This window comes from Lepidochelys kempii, chromosome 1 (assembly GCF_965140285.1).
Source record: "Lepidochelys kempii isolate rLepKem1 chromosome 1, rLepKem1.hap1, whole genome shotgun sequence".
In the NCBI taxonomy this organism is placed as follows: Eukaryota; Metazoa; Chordata; order Testudines; family Cheloniidae; genus Lepidochelys; species Lepidochelys kempii.
The window spans coordinates 259,528,736-259,541,850 of record NC_136380.1 but is presented as its reverse complement, the minus strand read 5'-3'; the positions used below and the strand labels follow the sequence as shown (position 1 = coordinate 259,541,850).

Below are 13,115 nucleotides of genomic sequence, written 5' to 3'. Positions count from 1 at the left end.
TTGTCCAATAAAGCTTCCGTTTTACTGGCTGGCTGAGAGTCTCAGTGAATCCCAGGAAGAGGGGTGCAGGGCCTGGACTCCCATCCCCAGCTTGGCTCCTGTTACTGCCCAGGTGCCCCCCTCCCCTGCTCTGACTGAGCATCAGTGATGCATCTGATGAAGTGAGCCGTAGCTCACGAAAGCTTATGCTCAAATAAATTGGTTAGTCTCTAAGGTGCCACAAGTCCTCCTTTTCTTTTTGCGAATACAGACTAACACGGCTGCTGCTCTGAAACCTGAAATGATCCTATTGGCATTAGGAATTCGCTTTCTCAAGAAGTGTGGCCCTAACCATGAGCCATAGCTCCTCGCGCACCGCCGTACGACGGGAGGGGGGAGGAGGAGGGAAAGGATGACGTGTGAACGCGCATGCGTAACGGTGATCGTACGCCCTTACGCAAGGCGCCGTGGAAGCGGCTATAAATAACGTGTGCGCGGCCTACCCGCCCCTTTCTACTAATTCGGTGCGCCTGCCTGGCGGGATGGTGAGTGGTGTTGGGGCGGGCGCGGGGCCGGGTCTCACCATCCCCGGCCATCGTCGCCATCCCGGCCCCGGCCGCCTCCGCTTCTGCCCCCCGATTCCACGGGGGCCCTGCTGGAGGCAGCGCGGGGCCCATTTCTTGGCGGGGAGGGGAGACGGGGCCGGAGAGCGGCCCCCTGACGGGCGGGAGGGAGGGGCGGACGGACACTCGCTGCCTGGGCTTGGAGAGCGGGAAGCGGGGGAGGAAGGACTGTGACGGCCCGGGGGTGGGGGCGGGGGGGCGGCTGCAGAGCCCCCCCCCCCGAGTTAGAATCGTTTGTAGGCGGCTCTCACACGTGTTAGCTGCCGGCGGGGGTGGGGGAAGGACTGGGGAGAGCCCGCCTGGCACCACGGGACAGCTGGGCTTTGCAGAGCCGCCGCATGGCGTTGTCCGGGCCTCCCGTAACTTCCTGCGGCCTGTTCCCCGCCAAGAGCGGGGCGCTGCCTGTAGCGTCTCACTCCTCTTCGGGAGATCGGGGGCTACGGATGGGCTGCAGCCCAGAGCTTATTGATGGGGGCTTCAGCTGTGGTTGACTCACTCCCGTCACTCTTTAAAGTGAGGCTTCGCTCTGAAAAGGGACAGGCGGTGGCAGATCTGCCACCTGTATATGTCAAAGTCTGAAATGCTGACTTTAGGGCTAAAATGCGCTTTTGCTGGCTTGACTTTTGCTAGCCTGGCAAGGCAGTGCAGTTGAGTGTAAGGTGAAGCCTTGTCTAGCTTGTGTGCCACTAGTATTGCTGAGGGAATTCCAGTTGCAGGGCCAGATCTTCTCAGAGTAATAATGTCTAAAGCTGTTTTGAAGTGTGGGGGGAGGAGGGGAGTTTGCACGCGTCCAAGTGGCAGCATTTGGTCTTGCAGAGCCTGTTGTTGCTGGGTCTTACAGGCAATTTGCAAGAAACTGGGGATTGCTTGATGAACTTTAAAAGCAACACACTACTAGAGTAGCTGCCACAAGATAAAGCTAAAAGTTTTAGAATTCAAGAGGGTTTGACTTCTGGAAAATGAGGGCACTGTAGTTAAATTACATGGATCAAGTGAGCCCAGAATTGTCTATTATAGGGCTTCTTGCAGGTTCCTTAAGCATGTAGTGTTTGCCACTATTCCAATAAGGATACTAGATTGGATGGACTATTAGCCTGAGTTGGTCTCACACTTCTTATGATCTTATGTAACCTATCTAGACACTTAAATCTTAGGGTGAGTGTGCAGAGCTGGCAGTTAAGAAAATCTTGTTTTTGTAAGCTAATCACATTTCATCTAAAAGTGATTCCAACAAAGGTAGACCCCATGGAGCAGTTTTTGTCATGTCACTTTTCAGAGTAGAATCACATTTTGCTATTAACGTCTGTAATCTATAAGGATTCCCAGGTGTGTCCATTAATTTTTGCTTTCCCCTTAATAGACATTTAGTTAGAATGGCACTTTGGGTGTTCAGAACCTCATCCTCCAAAAAACCTTTGTATTGTGTCTTTAAATTTTCCTCAGTTGTGAACAAATCTGACACATGTAAGGCCCTGATGTAGTCACCATTCTAAAATGGTAAAACAGAGGAGAGCTGGTGTGGAGGAGAGGAACTTGTAGAAGGCAGGACATACTGGTATGCCTATGTAATGGCCCCCTCAAAGGGAACAAGAGAGACAGCAACTAGTATGCCATTAGGGGCAAATTAGTCACTCAGGCAACATGAGTGTTAAAAGTATCTCCTTTGTTTTGTAGTCGCACCGTAAGTTCTCAGCTCCCAGACATGGATCCCTGGGCTTTCTGCCCCGCAAACGCAGTCGTCGACATCGGGGCAAAGTGAAGAGCTTTCCCAAGGATGACCCCAGCAAACCCATTCACCTCACTGCCTTTCTTGGGTACAAGTCTGGCATGACCCACATTGTCCGGGAAGTGGACAGGCCTGGATCCAGTATGTATTCTCTGCTGCTCTTGTTATAGGAGGTCACTGTACAGCTTTTTTTCCCTTCACTGAGGCAGTGGGAGGAGACTGTCAGGTTCACATGGGTCCCTGGGTTTGATTCCAGTCTGATTTCTGCCAAGTCCTTGCTGTTCTTTACACTGGCTCCTCGGCTGTTGTTTCCAGTTGCTAGTTATAAAAGCAAGCTCCCAAAGGCTAGTGGATATGTCCTCCTCGCCAGTTCCAGACTTTGTGCCCAGCTGGTGATTGGTGTATTATTTTACTGTAACGGCTGTTCTTGGGGTGTGTGGGTGACTTGCCAAGGAGCCCCACTGGTAGAGCTGTGTTGTAGCAGGCTACTTATGATGATATTTTTTCGACGGGCGGACATAAGGAAATCGCTTCTGGCGCTTTTTGCTGACTGTCGAGTCCTGAATGTAGTTCTGTTATCAGCCACCACGCAGCTCAATTTGGCTACTCCATTTTACATCACAGGGCCAACCTTGGGTTTAAGTATAGCATCTAGTCACCATTATACCCTTAGGGTGCTTAATAGCTCAGGTGGCTAATCAAGGTCCCCTGGCCCGTGGATCCCACTGACTCCAGCTGCGTGAAGACCTTTTAGGGGGTCACTGGCCCCTCCTGATACTTTTGGGGTGGTGGTGGTGGTTCATCTGCTGTGGTGCTAATTGGCACAATGTGTTTTTTGTCCTTCCCAGAGGTGAACAAGAAGGAAGTGGTAGAGGCAGTCACAGTGGTAGAGACTCCTCCCATGGTCATTGTGGGCATCGTGGGCTATGTGCAGACTCCCCGTGGCCTCCGCACCTTCAAGACCATCTTTGCTGAGCACATCAGTGATGAGTGCAAGAGACGCTTCTACAAGAACTGGTAAAAAACATGGAGGGAGGGACCTCAGTCTGTGTTCCTTGCATTGCTGGCTTTGTTGAATGAGTGTAGTGCTATTGTGGTTTTTAGTCTGAACAATTCACTTCAAGGCTCCCACATCACAGCCAGTGGTTGGCCCGTCGGGATCTAGGTGCTAGGCTGAAGTTTTAGTCTGATCACATAATAGTATAAAACCGCAACTGGCTGGAATAGTAATTGCTCACTGCTTGTCAAGTGCTGTTCATGGTGGGGCTTGGGGATCAAGTGAACTGTCTGATGTCTGCATGAACACACTACACATGATGTTTTTTCCTGTGGATGGACATAAGAAAATTGCCTTTGTTGCTTTTCGCTGAGTGTTGAGCATAGTCCTTTTTTCTCAGGGAAGGGGGGGGGAGATTTTTTTTTCTTATCACTCTTCCATGCATTGCTGTCATGCCTTCCTATAAGGTCACTCTGACAGTAGGGCTTCAGTGGGGTTGTCAAGTTCTCCTTTGCCTATGGGATTAGGAAGTATTTCTCCTAGATGCTCTTCATGAACTTCCCACACTGCCAAGATATTGGGTATTGCATCGGTGTCCTCTTACGTCAGCTGTAGTCCAGGGTTGAAAGATGTAGGACTTTAATCAGCTGATAGGCACTGTCGTGTTGCAGAGCAGTGCTTTGATATTTTGTGAATGTTTTATACTGTGTATATTAATATGCTTTGGATGAATTCATGGCAGCTCCGCTCAGCTCTGGCAGCTCAGCCTCTGTCTGATGAGCTCCAGGCTCCGCTTGCTGGTGGAAAAGATTCCTTAGAAGCTGGCAATGAGCCGAAACCAACTTGGGTGGCAGCTCCTTCCGCTCACCCCCCTTTCGTTGGGGGACTGATGAAGGGCTAAGCCATACCCTCTCTGCTCTGCTCCTGAAGGCACAAGTCCAAGAAGAAGGCCTTCACCAAGTATTGCAAGAAGTGGCAGGATGAGGAGGGCAAAAAGCAGCTAGAGAAGGATTTCAGTAGCATGAAGAAGTACTGCCAGGTTATCCGAGTCATAGCTCACACTCAGGTGAGTGTTCTGACTCCTTCACAAAGAGGGCTCACACTTTGGGATACAGAGAATCCACAAGGGCTAGGGTGGTCCTGCCATTCTCTACAGAAACTCACTCCACTGCTGCTCTCATATTCCCTGTTCCCCAAATCTGGTGCTCAGTATTAATACCTAATAGTTATGGAGGGAGTGTAGTCTACTCTACTGGGTAGCTCACTGGACTAGGACTCCAAAGACCTGGGCTCTATTCCCAGCTCAGCTACTGGTCTGCTGAGTGAACTTGGGTGAGTCACTTCCCCTCTTATGCCTCGGTTTCACATCTGTACATGGGGATAATGATACTGAGTTCCATTGTAAAGCACTTTAATCAGTAAAGCACAATATAAAAGCTGGGTATGGTATTATTCTTGACTTCAAAGGCTTATGCAAACGACTAACAAATCCTTGCTGTACCCCTTCAGAGTTAAGGAGCCCCATCCCCATTTTACAGGTGTGAAAACTGAGTTTGGATAGTCTACAGTAACCTGGTGCGTGCACACGTGTGTATGTAGGCGTGTGTCAGAGCTGGCATTGGAACTTGAGTTCTTGGCCTCCATTCTGTGTTCAGACCAGTAGACCACTTCCTCTCTCTGATTATAGTTAGTTAGAAATAGGATTGAATGTTTTAGCCTCCTTTCCATGGGGGCCAGAGGATCCCAGGACATCTCCTTCACTTGGTTTTAAAAAATGGATGGCTACTATAGCTTCAGACCGCAAGGATATGTGGGCAGTGCTCTTCTGTGGAGACCATCAGTGGCTTATATTAATTAGGTCATTGCTAAGCAGTGTGAAACTCTCCTCTCCTTCCCACCCCTGTGTGAGTGCCAAATACTTCCAGACTGAGAAATGTAATAGGATCTCCTGTGTGGGAATAAGTGGAGTAAGCTGTCTGCTCACAAGACTAATATTTAGAGATGGCCTCTTGTGGCAAGCAGCAAAGGGGGGTGTGCAGCTGCTGTCAGCATTTTAATGTCAGTCCCCCTTTTCCCAAATATAGTGTAGAACACTGGGTGTGATGTCACCTTACTTAGGCTGGTACTCAGTCCCAGAGGCTTTGTCTTCAGTCCTTTTTTGAGGGACAGCTCAGTGGTTTGAGCATTGGCCTGCTAAACCCAGGGTTGTGAGTTCAATCCTTGAGGGGGCCATTTAGGGATCTGGGGCAAAAACATGTGGATTGGTCCTGCTTTAAGCAGGGGGTTGGACTAGATGACCTCCTGAGGTCCCTTCCAACCCTGATATTCTATGAAATTCTATTCTATGAAATCCTCAGCCTGGCGACCAGCTGTAAGGGCAGTGTGAGGCATGTATTACTGCTGCTCTGTGTAAGTTCAAAAGTTTCTCTCTCTCCAACAGAAATTGGTTCAATAAAAGATATTACCTAACCCACCTTGTGTCTTTACTGCTTTTCCTCTCATTCCCTTTGGTGATCTGGCTGCCAGAAACGTAGGCCTGTCTACGTACGTCATTGTACAGTCTTGATAACTCTTCCCCTTACCCTCAGAGCTTCAGTCTTCCAAGCATTGTGTATATTGTGACTGGGATACAGCAAAGGTGGAAAAATCCATCAGACCAGGATGTGCATCTCAGAAAGATAGATTGCACTAGAGATCTCAGCACTTTGCCTGGGTTATAATATTGCTAATGTGAGGTCTGTCTTCCAGATGCGTTTGCTTCCGCTGCGGCAGAAGAAGTCTCACCTGATGGAGATCCAAGTGAATGGTGGCACCATTGCTGAGAAAGTGGATTGGGCCCGGGAGAAGCTGGAACAGCAGGTTCCTGTGTCAACTGTCTTTGGCCAAGATGAGATGATAGATGTGATTGGAGTCACCAAGGGCAAGGGATACAAAGGTAGATGTTATGGCCGCCTCCCTCTTGTTTCCCCAAGGCTTCAGTCTGACCAGAACCCAGAGTTTAGTGGAGAGTTGTTTGTAATCCCCACACACTCTGTTGCCCTGGTACATAGGCCATGGGTCAGAGGGGTATCTTCATGTTGCTCTCACATCAAAAATGGACTGTTCAATGATGAGGCCATGGAATATGTGCTGGGGACAGCATCCGACATCCATGAGGAATCATTCCATGCTGCCTTCCTTCTGAGAACAGCACCCAGGGAACAGTTTGGGAAAACACGGGCAGCTGTGGGTGGGTTTTCCACAGAGAGTAGTTATTCCCAACACCCACGCCTAATCGGTACACTGATCTGAATTTCTGTTGGTGTTGCACTGGATACACATTCTCATTACGCAGCAGCCACAAACTGTGTGCATAGTGTCGTCACAGGTTAATGATAAACACCTCTGTAAAAAAGGCACATGCCACAGCTGAGCAGTTATGACAGTCTTATAGGGCTGTAATGTTTTGTTTTCTTCTTTTAGGGGTCACCAGCCGCTGGCATACCAAAAAGCTGCCCCGCAAGACCCACAGGGGTCTGCGGAAAGTAGCCTGCATTGGTGCTTGGCATCCTGCTCGCGTGGCTTTCTCTGTGGCCCGAGCTGGTCAGAAGGGATACCACCATCGCACAGAAATTAATAAGAAGGTAAGAGTCTGAGATGCATATTGAAGTGTCCTGGACAAACGAGTCCTGGTTCCCCCGGATGGATTGTCAAGGTCACTGCAGAATCCTCAAGCAGACTGAAGGTTTCAGACTACAATTCAGGCTTTGTTTGACTAGAGTTGCAGGCCTACAAAGTAATTCAGCATCCCTAGCTTACTATTACTTACCAACAACATGTAACTTGTTAGTATGTATAGGTGCTTAATGAAAACTGCCAGATCTGCACCCCGCTACTGGTTGGCCCTGTGCTGAAGGGCAGTGGTCTACAGTGAGCTCAGACTGTGCCTAGGACCAGCACTTAAGCTGCTTTGTTGTATTATATTTAGGGCCCTACCAAATTAATGGCTGTGGAAAACACATCGCAGACCGTAAAATCTGGTCTCCCCTGTGAAATCTGGCTATTGTAAGGGGGGGTCATGGTATTGCCACCCTTATTTCTGCGCTGCCTTCAGAGCTGGTGCCCCCAGCCATCCAGCTCTGAAGACCGCGTTGCCAACAGTGGCAACACAGAAGTAAGGGTGGCATGATATGCGGGAGGGGAGGGATGGCCTTTTGAGTGAGTGACTGCCCAGGGCATTGGGCGGGGTGGTCCCTTCCTCTTCTCCTGCATGGGCTGCTCCCGGGGGCAGGTCAGACCCACCTCCACAGCCAGCACAGAAGTAAGTGTGGCACTATCATGCCACCCTCACTTCTGCATTGCTTCTGGTTGTGGCGCAGTTCCCATCCAGCATCTGCCACTCTTAGCTGCCCAGCTCTGAAGGCAGCACCGCCAGCAGCAGCACAGAAGTAAGGGGGGCAGTGCCACGATACTCTCCTCTTCTTTCTGCCCCCTGGACTGGACCTCCATGGTTAAAACTGAAATTTCAGATTTAAATATCGAAACAATGAAATAGACGATTTTTTTTTAAATCCCACAACCGTGAATTTTATTAAAATGGACTGTGAATTTGGTAGGGTCCTATTTATGTTTAAACATATCACAGCAAACCAGTTGGAGAAGGAGAGGCTGATGAATAGTCACACCAAAAAAGGAGGAGGAGTTGTCCAGTGAGTAGGACACTTGGGTTCTGCTCTCAGCTCTGCCACTGAATGGTTGTGACCTTGGGCAGGTCACTGAGGGATGTTTACGCAGCAAAGAAAAACCCTGTGGCTGGCTGCATGGCAGCTGGCTTGGGCTTGCAGGGCTTGGGCCCTAGGGCTGTTTTCATTGCTATGTAGACTCATGGGCTTGGGCTGGAGCCCAAGCTCTGGGACCCTCCCGCCTCACAGGGTTCTGAAGCCTGGGCTCCAGCTCAAGCCCACTAGTCTACACAGCAATGAAACAGCCCCGCAGCTTCAGTCCACGTTGGTTGGCACAGGCCAGGTGCAGGTTTTCTTTGCTGTGTAGACATACCCTTAAACTTTTTTCTCCACCCATAAAAATGGGGATAAAGCTACTTTAACCCACTCACATAAAACACGCTGTGATACTATCTTGGTAGGTATTGTTGCCGTTAATAATAAGTTGAAATCCGGAAATTCAGCATAATTGAAATTAAGGGTTTTTTATGAAATGGGTAGGTGGCCAAGAGCCTCTGTGTACACCAATTCTAAGTATGTTAAAATACTTTTGATTTATTTCTGTTAATAGGGTGCCCTGGTGACAAGTTAAAATGCAGTGACTGAGGCATTGGCTTCATGATAGAGACAATATTTGAGGCTCTTAATTGCTGCCCCTAAACACCAGCCACATTTGATTTCTACATTTGTGTGCTCAACAAATTTCATATGGATTTGAACTGCTGTTTCTGGGTTAGGGTCTTTGCTCCTGTCAAACCATTTGCACATGCAAAATAGCATTCTCCTTTTGTCATCTTAGGTCTACAAGATTGGCCAAGGTTACCAAATCAAGGACGGAAAGCTGATCAAAAACAATGCATCAACTGACTACGATCTGTCAGACAAGAGCATTAACCCTCTGGTGAGTGGCTTTCCAGCTGTTAAAGGTTAAGTGTGTGGAAAGGGTATGGGAATTTAATCCTGGACTGTGAGCTCATAAACCAAACCACTTATTCTAGTCTAGTCAATACGGAAAAGCTCAGGTACTGCAGGAAACTATATTGATTCCTTTGGTTGCATTCTTCTCTATCAATATTACACAAGTATAGTACTGTGGATTGCTGAGCTGTGTTTGGTTGCAACTTAAGAGAATGGTGTCAACTTAAAAATTACACTTGTGTCTGTTGTAAAGGCCACAAGGATTGGAGGGAGGACTCAAGCAGGTGTAGGACCAGAAACAACTGGTTCATTGTCTAGATTTCAAGTTTGTGTCCCTTTACCATGGTCCTGATCACTCTTGGGCCTTAGACCCCCCAGGCAAGTTTTTGCAAAAATTGGGCTCCTGTGTTTTCAGCTTGGATAATTCTGTCGGCCTAAAATTCTCAGCTCTTTTCAGCTGGAGAAGCTTTTGATTTGACTTCCATGACAGTGTGCTGTTGCTGTGGATCATTAAATGGTTGCCTTTCAGTAGTGTGCAGCTAGAAGGCCCTCACAGAGGCCTCGAACACTGAAGTTTTAGCCAAAAAATTAAAAGAAATGTTCGCCTCTTTAGGCCTGAATATTTTTTTTTTTTTTTTTTGGTTCTTGGCTGAAGAGAGAATCGGTGGTAGCTGGTAGATTTCATTTAGGGCAAAGTGGCTAGCCAGGTTGTCGCTCTGGGGAGTCTTAGATAGGAAGCTGAGTAGTGAAGCATTTATAAGTCATGCTGTCTGCCTTAGGGGATGAGCCAGTGTAACGTGCCAGCTCAGTGCAGTGGAAGAGCAAGAGGCAGCCAGGCAGGACAAGTGGAAAGGTGGGGGGGTGGGAAGAGCTAACTGAAAAGTAGCTTGTGGCTTGCTGGGAAAGCATAATCCCTGTGTCAGAGCCCATGACATAGCAGCGTGAAAGGACTAAAATCTCCAGAGGCTGCTCTAGTGAATGCTGGGCTGCCACAGCTCCCTGCGGAGCCATCCAGCAGCACAAAATAGCTGCCACTCTGGCCACACCTCTTACTTACCTCCTCCGGTCTGCCCTTCATGTCTTGGGCTGCTCAGAGCTCTTGTACCTATGCTTCCAGGGACTCTCCCTTACCCTGGGGGTTTCCCTGGGAGGGAGGTCTGCTGGCCGTGACCCCTTTAGAGCCAGCATGTGTGCTGTGCAGGAACCTCGGCACCCGCAAAATCAGAAGGTACGGTTCAGTTTAGGCCAGTACTTACTGCTACTGCATGGTACCGTGTGTTTAACCATCCTCTCTCTACTCAGGGCGGTTTTGTCCACTATGGGGAAGTGACCAATGATTTTATCATGTTGAAAGGCTGTGTGGTTGGGACCAAGAAGAGAGTCCTAACTCTGCGCAAGGTGAGAAATGCAAGAATATTGGTTCTGCCAGTCTGTGGGAGGGAGCCAGGATTCTCTGTTCTGCCTTGCCGCATGCTTCAAATTAGAGTCCCTTTACCCCAGAACGTTGTCTTGTTTGATAATGGGTAGGGCTTTCCATAGCAAGCTAGAGGAGAAGACTTGGGAAGAGAAAGTGATGCCCTAACACAGGAGTGCACGCTGCCTAATGCTAGTGCACTGCTCTTCCGAAACGCTTACCAGTGCCACTGCTGGGGCGCTGGGCTAATAGTCTCTCTGGAATGCTACGACCTGCGTTTTGTTGTTAATGAAGGACGCCGATGCGTTTGAGAGCTCATGTGGCTCATGAAGCTTCTCTTGTACAATAGCTTTTCCTTCTGCCTGTTAATGCTAACCTGTGGTGACCACTCCATCCCCCTGTGCTCCTGCCTTGGTTGGTGTGATAACGGAGTGACTTGCCAACACTGGCACCTGGGCTGCCACATTTGAACATGTCTCTTCCCCACAGTCCCTGCTTGTGCAGACAAAGCGTCGGGCCCTGGAGAAGATTGACTTGAAGTTTATTGACACAACTTCCAAATTTGGTCACGGCCGCTTCCAGACGGTGGAGGAGAAGAAGGCTTTCATGGTAAGGGCATTGATCCCCTGGAGCTCAGTTTTGTATTGCATACCTTTGTATTGTCTTGCTGCACAAGCATGCGTCTGTGCAGACTTGGACAGAGGTGGGTGCCAATGCAGTGTGTTCCCACCGTGAGAACTGCTGTTAATAACTCAGCCATTGGGTCACTGGCACACGTGTACTCACGAAGCACAGCACAGGGGTTTGTTCCAAGGCTGTGTAACTGTCCAGATGAAGTTTGGAATCCTGTGGGAGGTTCATTTTTTCAAGACCCTTGTGATTGTGAACTCATTTCATCTACGTAGCCCTTGTTACCTGGAGCTGGGTGAGGCTTGGATGCTGCCCCTGCCCCAGCATATGGGCTGTTCGGTGATGAGGCCGTGGAACTAGCACTGGACACAGTATCCGACAGGCATGAGGAGACATTCCATGCTGCCTTCCTTCTGAGCACAGCTCCAGGGAACCGTGCGCAGGTTGCTGCAGGCAGCAGAGCAGGCTCTCTCTGCCCATGGCACACTGAGTATCTGATCTGTCCTTGGTGAGAAACAGCAGATCTCTGGTCCCTTCTTGAACAGTTTTTAATGTGGCAAAAACTGGTTTTGAGTAAGATTTCATCCACCATTTAACACTGCAGGCTTTCAAGAGGTGGAGCTATTTATAAGCTGCTTAGTGCTTTCTCAGGAAGAGGAGGCAGTGATGATGGCTCTAAAGTTAGCTTTGCCACTAGGTGGTGCCAGATTTTATATTTAAACTGTTAGTTTGAGATGGTGAATAGCAGTGTAGCTTCACCAGCCTCCATTTCTGCTGCTTGCTTCAAGTTCAGCCACACACTTAAGCTAAGATCTGCACCACAAGTAGACCTGTGGCCATTGTCTTCATTAGTGGTTCAAAGCAAAGATAATCTTCCACAATGAGGTACTGAGGACGGTGGGGTCTCCAACGCTGGGGAGATGGTCAGGTCTGCTAGGTAACTGCGTGTTTGGGTTTTTTGCAGGGACCACTCAAGAAAGATCGTATCGCTAAAGAGGAGACCGCTTAACATCTGGAACAGTCCTGTGCAGCTCTGGGGTCTGCCTCAGACAAATAAAACTACAGATATTTTCAAAAATACCAGCCCTCCTGCCTCTTGCTTTATGAATGTCTGGGTAAAATCTGAGATTGCTTTTGCTGTGAATCTTATTCATATTTAGCTTTAGCTGGGTCACCATGGTAACTTGGGGCTTCATGTCCTACCTTCTGCACCATGCTTTCTTTGCAAGAGGGTTCCTGCAGCACAATGAAAATTCTCTCACCACCATGACCCCCCTTCCTTTCCCCAGTCCGTTTTTGTGAGTGTGAACAGGGAGCTGGTATACCAAAAACACAAGCCCTCATGCTCCAGAATGTAATTAATCTTCTTAGGAGGAAATTTCCCCTATAGGGGAAGTTATTCCACGATAGCCTACTTCAGGGTATCTGCACCTGGAAGTGGACTCTGATGGGAACAAGAAACTGGACTAGATGTTACCCTGTTGTGAGCTGGTATGGCAACTCTCGTAAACGTAATGCTTGGAGAAAGTACCAAGGCGACAGTCCCTGGAGTTCAGAGTCATCTCTCCATAGGGTGCTCTGCTTCCCTCATATCCTGCCCCCTCCACCACATGCTTTATGCCTGCGTTGAAGGGACCATATCTAGTATGTTTAGTCTCCATGGCACTTAGGTCCCTCAGACTGCTAAGAGGTGAGTAAAGCCAGGTGGAGGGCTGCCCTTGGAACTAGATTGACCCCCCACATTCTTTACGCAGGTCCGCTTTACACTTGTCACTTGTACACTTTTTGAAGGTGCTTTAGTGGGGCAACAGCCAAAGTATTCTGGCTCCCCAGCAGTAACTGGCATGGGAGGGGAGAAGCAGAACAGGCTTCTCCTTACCATGGCTGTTCTGTGTATTCCAACCCCTTCCCAGTTGGTTGTTAATCTGAGGGAACCATTCTCCCCTGCATTCTAGAACAGGAAGAGGAGATGCAAAGCTTCCTTGAATTGCAGATTCTTCAAGTCATGCTGATTCCTTGCTAGCTCTGTGTGCTGCATGCAGTTGCCAGAGATTTCCCCTCAGTGATATCCATAGGGCTGGCCCCAGCATCCCCTGGAGCCCTGTGCATGTGTGCTGGGATAAGGGAT

The 13,115-nt window shown here is 48.9% G+C and overlaps 1 protein-coding gene and 3 non-coding genes across 4 annotated transcripts; all 4 read left to right on the top strand.

Moving 5' to 3' along the window:
• The first annotated feature begins 421 nt into the window (after positions 1-421).
• On the top strand, positions 422-12,065 carry RPL3 (ribosomal protein L3). The gene is made up of 10 exons (XM_073326762.1): positions 422-524; positions 2,277-2,469; positions 3,177-3,345; positions 4,256-4,391; positions 6,074-6,260; positions 6,788-6,948; positions 8,825-8,926; positions 10,246-10,341; positions 10,847-10,966; positions 11,952-12,065. Exons 1-10 carry the CDS (start codon positions 522-524, stop codon positions 11,994-11,996), a joined length of 1,212 nt encoding a protein of 403 aa, XP_073182863.1. The 5' UTR covers positions 422-521; the 3' UTR covers positions 11,997-12,065.
• LOC140905654 (small nucleolar RNA U82P) lies at positions 4,209-4,255 on the top strand. Its single transcript, XR_012156899.1, has one exon. It is a non-coding gene; the product is annotated as a small nucleolar RNA U82P (small nucleolar RNA).
• Positions 6,424-6,516, top strand: LOC140905650 (small nucleolar RNA U83B). Its single transcript, XR_012156896.2, has one exon. It is a non-coding gene; the product is annotated as a small nucleolar RNA U83B (small nucleolar RNA).
• Positions 11,319-11,411, top strand: LOC140905651 (small nucleolar RNA U83B). Its single transcript, XR_012156897.1, has one exon. It is a non-coding gene; the product is annotated as a small nucleolar RNA U83B (small nucleolar RNA).
• Positions 12,066-13,115: the final 1,050 nt, after the last annotated feature.

What these genes read in the sequence shown, in the direction of transcription:
- RPL3 (XM_073326762.1), top strand. An exon ending in CAAGGGCAAGGGATACAAAG is followed by an intron (nt 6,261 to 6,787) that starts GTAGATGTTATG and finishes TTCTTCTTTTAG; the next exon opens with GGGTCACCAGCCGCTGGCAT. An exon ending in AGGAGAAGAAGGCTTTCATG is followed by an intron (nt 10,967 to 11,951) that starts GTAAGGGCATTG and finishes GGTTTTTTGCAG; the next exon opens with GGACCACTCAAGAAAGATCG.